The sequence below is a fragment of the Meleagris gallopavo genome, chromosome 4 (genome assembly GCF_000146605.3).
Source record: "Meleagris gallopavo isolate NT-WF06-2002-E0010 breed Aviagen turkey brand Nicholas breeding stock chromosome 4, Turkey_5.1, whole genome shotgun sequence".
Lineage (NCBI taxonomy): Eukaryota > Metazoa > Chordata > Aves > Galliformes > Phasianidae > Meleagris > Meleagris gallopavo.
Window position 1 is genome coordinate 60,712,052 of NC_015014.2, and position 10,835 is coordinate 60,722,886.

The 10,835-nt window shown below is 48.0% G+C and overlaps 1 protein-coding gene across 1 annotated transcript; it reads right to left on the bottom strand.

Annotated features, from left to right (window-relative positions):
• On the bottom strand, positions 1 to 5,145 carry NAT8L (N-acetyltransferase 8 like). The gene is made up of 2 exons (XM_031553289.1): positions 5,125 to 5,145; positions 1 to 3,698 (listed from the first exon to the last, which is right to left on the bottom strand). Exons 1-2 carry the CDS (start codon positions 5,143 to 5,145, stop codon positions 3,300 to 3,302), a joined length of 420 nt encoding a protein of 139 aa, XP_031409149.1. The 3' UTR covers positions 1 to 3,299.
• Positions 5,146 to 10,835: the final 5,690 nt, after the last annotated feature.

Genomic DNA, 10,835 nt, shown 5'->3' on the forward strand with positions numbered 1-10,835 from the left:
CACATGAGCAGACCCCACTGTGTGAGGATGAGCAGAACAGCCATGATGCTAAAAGGATGACAGCGTCACCATGCAATGCGAGCGCGGCAGATGCAACCCACGGAACAGCAAAGTGCAGGTGCCTAGCTCAGCAGGAGGACATCCCTGCAGTTATCCAGCTGCTTTGCCTGGCCCTGAAGTGGTTTCAGTAGCTTTCATATTCACCAAGCAAGGCTGAACTCCAAGCCAAGCTTTACAAGGGATGTACTGCCCCTCCTCTGCTCCTGCTATAGATGTGCTTGGGCAGAAACCACCATTAGTCAGGAGCAACCTCTGCTGAGAGTTGCTGTTGGGATTAGATGACAATTAGGTTTTCAAGGAGTCCAGGCAGTTGGTCCAGATCTTCTAGCCAGGAACAAGCCCAGAACTCTGTGTTGTTCCGTGCCTGACGCTGAACTGGGAGCAGAAAAATGATGCCTGAGCCAAGGAAAAGAACACAGGACTGGTCCTGCTGCAGGACTGCATCATGCAGGAGGAGCAAGGAGCTTACTACTGGGGCTACAGGGCCGCTTCTGGGAGCACATGCAGAGAGCTGCAGGCTCTGACTTCTCCTCCACATGGCACCATTTGAATGGGTGCACCCTGAGTGGGGCACAGCGTATGATGGATCAGCCAGGTCAGCATCTAAACATCACTCTGGGGTCGTTCCTTCCTACTGTTGCACCGTGGATGTCACACTGGCACCTAAGAGCTGTCCAGTGAAATACAGCCCAGCCAGGGCAGCACCAGCAGCATCGCACCCATGAGCCCTGTCCATCTTCTTTGGCAAACACAAAGCAGCATGCTTGACAGCCAGCCCCTCCGTCCCAGCTGCCCAGGATGGATGGCACGGGGAGCAAGGGATGGATTTCTTCTAAAAAGCCACAGGTCACGGAGCAACGCACGAGAGCGTTACGGGACAAACTTTGCTAGCCAACTGGTGGCCAAGTGGCAAAGATTCGGCACATCCCCAGCACCCAGCATGTATCACCAGCAGGTTCTGCCATCACCGGCTTCAGTTTGCTCATCTTAAAAGCAATCCCAGTAGGCTGATGGTACTTCTGTGTCTGTGGGATCTGGTGCAGTTGATTCTGGGTCTGGCTTTTCTGATAGGACGATGTGATGGTTCCATTACAAAGGCACAGGTATGAAATAAAACCAGCGACATTCTTTCAATTAAGTACTCCAATAAAAAAAAAAAAAACTAATGCTCAGTTTAGGCTTTACATATTCCTCCCTTATTAAGAGACTAGATGTGTGTTGGTTTTTTTCCCCTCTGGAAAGATTTTAGTGCAGTGATTATACAGCAACAGAAAAATAAACTAAAAAAGGCACAAACTGTTTTGTGTTTTTTTTTTCCTTTCCCTTTCACTAATACTTTATAGTTGTCTATTTTCCTTAGGTTAATAAATCACTGAAAGCAGCAAGAAAATATTCTGCCCATTTCTGTACACTATACAAAACCCCCCAACCAACAGTACATTATTTCAGCTTCAGGAGAAATGTACAGCATAGTAAGACTTAAAAATAGAGTGCCCCATACAGAAATGGCGTTAATTAACCTCACGCTACAGCATCCCTCCTCTGCCCCTTCCCCCCTTATTGCTGGCACCACATATGGGGAAGGGGCTGCCCTGGTGCTGTCCTGCCCAGGGATGGGACCCCGCACCTCCCTGCCCACTGCCCCTCCCGCACACCGAGATGCTTTCAGAGCTGTTGATACGTCCCCTATCCTCTCTCCGAGTTGATTGTGAACATCTTCCCCCCCTAAACTCATACTTGGTGAAATAGCAACTACTTCTTTCCCGCCAGGAACTAAGTGAAAGGGCTTTTCCTTTTGAATGTATTAACATAGCTGAAACCCCTCCACCCACCCCAAATTAAGTGCAGCCAGAAGTGTTTCTTTTTATATTTCTGATGCCACGTTTTAAAAGTAAAATCTACGCAACTTTTCTTTTCCCTCTCCCCCAAGACATAATTCATGCAAAGTTGCTATTTGTTTAAATAAGTTATAAAAGTTGATATTTCAGGCTAGGAGAAGCTGTAACCTTGGTTACTCTTAGTTGGCAGGCACTGTACATACATATTGGGTACAGACACATGCCGAATCTGCTTTGCATTGCTTTTTGCATTGTACAATTCACAAATCTGACATCATTAAAGCGGTTAATTATCTTTTATGGCAGGCTGCAGTGAGGCCATCTACATGGATCAAACAAGCAGCTGGTTAAGATAATAAGTATGTGCCCCCCACCCCCCAGAGCTCCCCAAAATGCTATTATCTGTCACATTGCTTCTCTGAAGTGCTCGGAGTTGGTGCGCACATTAATGTGCAAATGTGTTACCATAGGAACTGCAGCCTCCATTATGCCTCAACGACACCATTCAGCAAAAGCCAGAACTAAAAATGAACAACAACAAAAATTAAAAATAATAAAATCAAACCAACCAACCAAACAAAAAGAACACCCACCCCAAAAGGCAGCAAAGAGAAAGTCACATGCGGAGCCTGGCCCAGGACTGCAGGTCACACGTGGCGACAGTAGCGCAGGAGATAGATGGGGCTGATCTTCACTTCGGCTATGTTACATCGGGGCTCAGAGTTCGGACGGATCGAGTCTGGTTGCTGGCTTAGGAAGGAGATGAGGATGGAGCTGTGGTGGTTCTGACACGCCGAGGGGCTCTCAGACATTTGGCAGGATGAGGCACATCCAAAAAAAGTGCAACATCAGTGCCGTGGTGGCAGTGCGATGTGTTGGAGTGCGTGCACACGCTTCCTCTTCATGCATTGCAGCAAGCGGGTTGGGCTGGGGGCTGCCCCCCACATTTTCCTTGGAAACTATTAACCAGTAAATAAAGGTAAGATGGATGCATATTCTATACTTACTGGTGTGTGAAATACTGAAAACTGCATTCAAGTAATTTTCTCTGCACTATGATGTATGCATCGCTATGTTATCTTACACTTGGAAAAGGAGAACACTGGGCGCACCAGAGTGGCGGTGTGACGTTGCAGGGAAGGTTCTGTGCTTTCTGTCGGTCCCTAGGAGGCTGGGCTGCAGGATGCTGGCTTCCAGCCCTACTGCATCCAGCACGCAAGGCTGGGCCACCAGGCTGCACGGAGCAAGCCAGGATGAGATGAGGGAGCAAGAGGGGAGACAAAATTGGCAAATAAACGGTGACAAGAAAGAGAAGGGTAATTTATTATTTTTTTCTTTTTTTTTTTTTTTTTGGTAGGGGGGAAAGGAGAAAAATAGCTTTTTTTGCTCGGTGGTTGGGTTTTATTCTTCACGGAGCTGCAGGCGGTAGCGGTGGTAGCGAAGCTGGAAGAACATTCTCTCCAGCAAGGAGTGCGTCATCCCTGGGAGCGCGTAATGTTCAACCACACCCACGTGCTTGAAGCCCAAGGACTCGTAGAGCTTGTGGGCCGCCATCTTCACAGCTGTGGTCCCCAGTACGACAGAGGAGTAGTTGTTGAGCATGGCAAACTCCAGCACCTTGCGGCCCAGGGCCTTGGCAATCCCCTTGCCACGGTAGTTGGAGTCGACAGACATGCGACGCAGCTCCACCGTGTTGTCCTCCTCATTGCCCCGCGCTGCCACGATCCCCACCACATTGCCGTCCAGGACAGCCACCCAGAAGCAGGAGCCTGCAGGAGACAAAGCACCACATGTAGCTGCCTAGGGGCTAAAGTGCTCTGAAAGCACGGACCCAGATTGCTTTTCCCCTTGGCAACACCAGGGAAATATTCATTTTCAGAGGAATCCATACATAAAGCTCCTCAAAAACAAAATGTAGACACCAACAATTATAAAGTTATAAAGTATGGATATATGCCTCCATGGAGATCTACAAAAGCCACTTTTGGAAATGGACCTGGGCACCCTATCCTGGGTGGCCCTGCATTGGTCTCTGCTATATTCAGCCCTTGGCACCTAATAGCAATGGGTGATCCTCAGCTGTGATGGGACACGATGGGCAAATCCCAACTTGCATGCAGTGACACTATTCTGTCACACCAGCATTTTCACCACATTGAGTCCTGGCCCCCAATTGCACAGACACTTGGTTGCTTGCTGCACCCCCCTAGATCCAGCCACAGCACAGGAAGCCATGTGTTTGCTTGGCTTTCCAGCAAAATGGCTCACATGAGGTATGAACCTCACCAAGGGACATTGGTATCCATCCCAACCAGCTGCTTGGGCTGGCCAATCAACATGGGAGCCAATGAAATTAAAAACTACTGCAACTCCAAAGCATTGAAGCATTGTTTGGCTCCACTAGCAAGACAACTTAAGAAAAACAAAGTTAAATGAATGGATTACTTGGATCTTAACTAAAGCAGATCATCACATAACATGCGATGTGATAACATGTAACGAAGTCTCTTTAATTGACCTGAGAAGATTAATGCTTTCATCACAGGGCAAAAGTGATTTCAGCTTGGATGCTGCTTAATTAACAGCCAAGAAAGCCATTACTCAATTATATCAGTTAATGAGGGATTCTATGACAAATGTGGACATACGGAAAATGTGGACTTCTGCTGCACAGGATGAATGTGGCCTTACATGGAGAAGATTGACCAGAGGAGATCTCGGCATGCTGTGACTTTGGAACTCAGGTACCCCATCAGAAAGAGATGGCTGCAATCCACGGCTCAACAGCCAAGGAGCAGTGGGGTAGAAACAAAACACCCAGGATAAATCAACTCCAAGCCTCGCCACTGCACTCAGCCATGCACAGTTCCAGCAGTAACACTTGCTTTTGCTCCTGCTGTCAGCCATCATCACACTGTTGCTATGTAGGTCAACAGCTAATTTTTAACACGCTGGGACCCATCTTGACCCACTTATCACAAGCAGTTAAAACATCTCCTCTCTGCCACCACTGCAACAGTGCCACTCATCCCCCTGCATTTGCCCAAACCTCACACTGTAATTTATACAGACAAGACTCCAGACGAGACCCAGGAGTGCCAAGGACCAGTAGCTGCTTTCCTTCTGCACACAAATCAAATGCCTCCACTAGCTCATGGCTCTTTGCTCTTCAGCGTTATTTTTACAAATGCACATCATGTGGTGACTGTGCACTACCTGACAATACCTTCAGCCCTCTATCACTCATCCTATGCCCCTCCAGCACACTGGCTGGACCACTGAACTGAGTAACGTGTTGCTCATCATCCCTATGCACACTGCCACCAATTTCAACTCCAGTGGCATAGCCCAAAAACAGAGTTTCTGGGTTTCCCTTGCATTTGAGGAGCAGAGATGACAAGAATGACTCTCAGGGATGCACCCCACTTGGTACGCCCCAGAAAAGTGCCATATAGCAGCCCATCCCTGCTGCCCAGCATCGTGCACAGCAGCTGCTCCTGGGAGTGGCTGTTCAGATGCTTGACTCATCTTCCCCAAAACAAGACACTCATCTCTACCTACACCTCCATTGCTCCCTCCATATGTTAATGCTTTTTCTTTCTTAACAGACAGCTCACGTGCCCAATCAGCCAGCAAAGCTTATTCAACAAAACCCTTCCAAAGTTTATAAAATAGCACATTTCCCAAATTTTTAGGTTTTCTGCCTATTTTAAAAACAAAGCTAAACATGGTTGCCAGGGCAGAGCACAGGAACTCTTCACACTTCTCTGACATGCCCAGCTCCACACCAAACACCTGCTCCACCACAAGTAGAACCAAGAAAACACGCACATCTTGTTAGTTTCAACTTACAACTTTAAAGCTTAATTATAATGATTCCAAGTTAAACATGAAAAGAAATACTATCTGGCACATCTACTGGTGTGTGTTGTGCATGAAACGCTTATAATTAGCACCAGACAGGACACATCTGCTCAAACAATGCAAGTTGTATTTGGCTCCCATTTGCACCGACATGATCAGTCCCACTACTTTCACTGCTCAATGTCCATGCTGTGGACTGCCACCAGCCTGCAGAAAAATGCCTGGGTCCCAAAGCTGCGAGCCCAGCACTGTCTGATCCACTGTGGGGATGGTTAAATCCCTTCCTTGGGGAGCAGTGCTTCTTGCAAACAGGGATTTGCTACCTGAAGTCATTCTGAGGATCCCCATGCATACTGCTGGTCTCAGGTTGGTGCTTTTCTCCTCTGAGCAAATCCTTCAAATCTCAGAGAAATTAGATCATAGAATCATTAAGGTTGAAAAGACCACTAAGACTGTCTAGTCCAATCATCGACTCATCCTTTCTATGCCCTCTAACCACGTCCCTCAGAGCCACATCTACCCATCTTATTCAACACCTCCCAATACAGTGAGTCCACCACCTCCCTGGGCAGCCTGTTCCAATGCCTCAGCACTCTGAGAAGGAACTGAAATTCTTTAGATTGCTTTTTGCATGGGCTCACTGTTCCTCACTGACCCTAGCCAGCTGCAGCTCCGTACCCAATCCCTCCTCCAGCAATACATGCACAGCACATCTGGATAAGGAGGGAAGCGCCCAGGGAAAACAAGCCATATCCTCATTCTTAAGGACTACAGGGGATCTCCTTCTAATCTTTTCAGGATTGAAGGGATTGAATCAGAGCCCATCTCATTTTTGTACTTTTTCATACCCAGGATAAAACAAAATTATCTTCCTCTCACCTGTCAGCAATAAGAAAGAGCCTCGCTGCCAGCAACACTATTAATAGCAGGCGCTGACGTTTTACTCCCTTGAACCGTGATCCGAAAATAATCACGGCTGCAAAGATAAACACACACCCTGATGGCTGTGGCTCACCCTGCCTTTCAGATGCTCATCTCGGTCAGCATTTGCCTATACTCTTACCTGCCCCCATCTTCTGGCGTCCTCCCATCACCCACTGGTGCAGGCATCCAAAGCCTTCTCAAATCATGCTGCCCCAAACCGCTCTCTAGATTTCTGATCCTGCAAGAAGACTTGCTCAAAGGGCTGCTCTGCACAGATGTCTTGCATTTAGCTTCAGCTGCTCTATCCCCATGCTGTCAGCACCTCAGACATCTCCAAATACACTCCAGTTCATATCGTTAAGCCCAAGCTTCCCACTTGAATGCAGTCTCACTGCAAGCCATCTCCAAACCTCGTCCTTGTCTCCTGCCTTGGTGCTCCTACCACACTCCCCTTGAAGCTCGGCCTTTCAGCCTCACATCTCCACTACTGGCACCCAGGGCAGCCTCTTCCAAAAGCTTTCCATTTACAAGAGTGTAGAGGAGAGATGCCATAATAGGATGAAAAACTACAAAATATATTGTAAGATAAAGCAAATGCTCTTGTATCTCCTACCTCCATAAAACTACACGAAACACCTGGGATGGCAAGAGGCCAGCAGTTCTGTCTTATCTTCCTATGCTCTCCTGTTGTCTGTCTTTCAGTAACAGCATCTTTCCTTTGCCTTGGCAACAAGCTGGACCAAATTATCAGCAAGTAACCTAAACCATGTAGCTGGCTGCCAACTTGGACATCACCATGGTGAAATGATGGTCACTTAAGATGTATTTTATTTACAATACTCAAAAAGAGCCATGGTAATAGTGAAATTGCTCTAAAAAAATGCACAGCAATGAGCTGGTGCCAAGATCCACCTAGGAAAGTTAGACATGGCTCCTCAGCTGAAGGCACAGCTCTTAATCTAAGAACAATTCCCAGCTTCTGAGGACCAAAAGAGACTGCTCTGATTCACCCACCCCAGCACAAGATGCTCTCACATTCCACACATCACTGCAATCCCCATGTCAGGAGCAGTGGCACCATGCTGGATGCACATCCTCCATCCGTCCGAGGCTGGTGCAATCCCCCAGCTGCTCCTGCAAAGCTCCTCTACCACCACAAGCTGCACAGCTCCCCGTAAAGAGCTGACAAGGATGATGGGTGAAAATAAGTGTTGCTGCAAATTCTCCTACAACCTTTGGTGAATAAAAAAAACAGTGGGTGGATAGGTGGAAAGATTGGAATCAAAAGGAAGAGTGAAGAGTACTACTAGGAGAGCAGAAAAATCAGGCATCAGCCTTCCCTATCATCCTCACTCCTATATGACTGAACAGCTCAGGTTCCTGCCACTCTCTTAGTGTCCCACAGTGCCTGAGGACAGCTGCTCCCTAAGGCAGAATTTAATGGCAATACATTGCTTTTGCAAAGCAAGACTCTGATCTAGCTTTTCTGACCAGGCCATTACAGAAAGCACACACGTTCTGAGATACATCCAAAAGCCACTTTTCTGTATTACATTACAGGAGCAAGCAAAGCTCCACCACTCCTCAACTGCCTCTGTGCTGATACTCAGGGCTCAGAGCCAGATCTGATCAAATTCATCGCTCCTCAGGGCTGGAGACCAGCTACAGGCAACTGCTGGTGCCAGCTTGTGTAGGTTTTGCAATCCTGTGACAGCTTTCATTGGGAGCTCAACACTGGACACTTCTGGGAACCTTACTCCTGAAGCAGACCAGACTTCTCCCTCTTTGTTCACTGCTGGCATTTCTACTTCCTGAAGGTCGAGCTGTCATCTCACATACAGATTTTCACACAGGCTGGGCAATTAAACTCAGTGTGGGGGCTATAATATGAGAAGGACAAGAAACTATTAGAGAGCATCCAAAGGAGGACTGTGAAGATGGGGAAGTCTCTAGAGGATAAGATGTATGAAGAGCAGCTGAGGTCTCGTGATTTGTTCAGCCCAGAGCAGAGAAGCTGAAGGGAGACCTCATGGCAGCTGCTGCTCCTCACAGGGAGTGAAGGACAGTACTGAGCTCTGCTCTTGTGACAGCGGCAGGGCCAGAGGGAATGGCATGGAGCTGTGTCAGGGGAGGAGCAGCTGGGGGTTGGGGAAAGGGTCTGCACCAGAGGGTGGTGGGCATGGAACGGGCTGCCCAGGGCAGTGAGCACAGCCCTGAGCTGCTGGAGCTCAAGGAGCACTGGGACACTGCTCTTAGACAGAAGGTTTGGGTGATCCTGTGCAGAGACAGGAGCTGGATTTGATTATCCTTGTGGGTCCATTCCAGCTGCCCTGTGAAAGTTTGGTGCACGTACACTGGTTTCCAGATTTCTTCCCTTTCCAGCAGCTCCATGAAGGAGATGACGCCCAGAGAAATGATGCTACCAGCTCACACCACGATCACAATAAGAGAAATTCACCCTCTTTCAGAGGCAATGATGTTCACAATTACTTGCTGAAACTCACTTCCAGACAGACACAATATCCCTACAAGCAATTTCAGACTGACTGTGATTTTCAGTGCTGATTTAACATGTAACCATGACACAGACGTGAGCAGTCCCCCTCCAGCTCAGAGCTGTCATGAGCAATGTCCTCAGAGCACCTACCAACCAGGGAGGTGATCCCAGGGACACTGAGTGAGAAGCAAGCTGACACCTACAGAATTCTGTCCAGCCTCCTCAGAATTAAACATTGCAAACCTGCACTGCTGGGAGGAAAGTGATGTGCAGGTATGAGTTGTGGGAGGAGATGGAGGTTTGTGTTTTCAGGGCTCACTGGGAGAAGTAAGGGCCTCATCTCACACTGAAGCATCCCACACAGGGCCAATCTCCATCTTACACATTCCCCTACATCATTACTTGGGGAAAAAGGGAAAAACAAAAGAAAAATCAGCCCAACACTTTACATAGAGTAGGTCTTGCAATTCCCCATGTCCCTCACTCATATACCATACACAGAAGCTTGCCAAAACCAACAGGCTTGATAACACCAGCTGCAAAACCTGGATGCCCCAAACTCTTTGCTACGACCCACTGACATCCTGTGTCCCAGTGCAACACCACTGCACAGGAATACCAGGGCAGACAGAATGCAGCACACTGCCACATCACACAGCATTACATATTTGCCCTTGGAGTCACTTGCCCTGGAAACTCCAGGGTGGTTTTGGGCAGCCCAAGCAGTGCAGGGGGAGCCCAGTGGGGCCATGCTGCACTGAATACTGTGTAGTTGTGCTACTCTGATTTATTTGCAGACAGCCAGCTAAAAAGCTGCAAAGCTCAGTGCATCGCCTCTCTTACCTCCATTCTTTCCAGGCCTTTGTTCCTCTGCCTTTCACCTTTCCAGTTCCCCCTGGCTTCAAGCAGGGCTGAGTAACAAGCTCCAACAACTTCTACAAATAACTCTACACTCGATTTCAGTTAGAAGGCATTCCTGGAGGGCTCTGACAAAATAATGGCATTTCAGAGTAGTTTATGGCGGTGGTAACTGGAAGACATATGAGAGTCCTGCCTTGGTACTCCTGACACTCATGAGCATCCCTGTACAGCTGACAGGTGTGGGGGAGCAAAAAATGTCAGGGGCACAGAAGAATTACCCATGCATGAAATTAGAAATGCTATGGGACCCTTTCATTCACATAAATAACACAACCTACCACAGCAGGATTCATCACCCCAACACAAACAGATTCAAGCTGAAAGAACATTGGGCCATGTGGCCTCATGCTGAGAGTGGGTGACACCCATTGATTTGTGGGGCATCTGAGGGACAGATCACAGACGTGTTCAGAGGACCAGGAGAGATGGATGAGCTGCCACCAACCAACACAACTGCTTCTCCATCCACCTTCTTTTTCATCCTCACTCTCTGTAGCCGGGAGCTGGATTTGATAATCCTTGCGGGTCCCTTCCAGTTTGGGGTATGCCAGCATTCTGTAGACTATAAGTTGACCTAAACATCTCTGCAAAACCCAAAATCACTTTTGGGTTCAGACTCAAACATATATGTTGCTACATACCACCAACAAGTCCAGAAGAGCAGCCGTGCTCAGCTCATACTTTCAGATGAAGATGGGAAAACATGGTGAGGTTGAAGTTTTGAGTAGGAA

Bases quoted from the DNA above. Each gene is read 5' to 3' on its own strand.
- NAT8L (XM_031553289.1), bottom strand. From the start codon at position 5,145: ATGAGTGATAGAGGGCTGAAG. The intron at 3,699-5,124 runs GTATTGTCAGGT...TTTAGCCCCTAG, and splicing joins TGAGTGATAGAGGGCTGAAG to GCAGCTACATGTGGTGCTTT.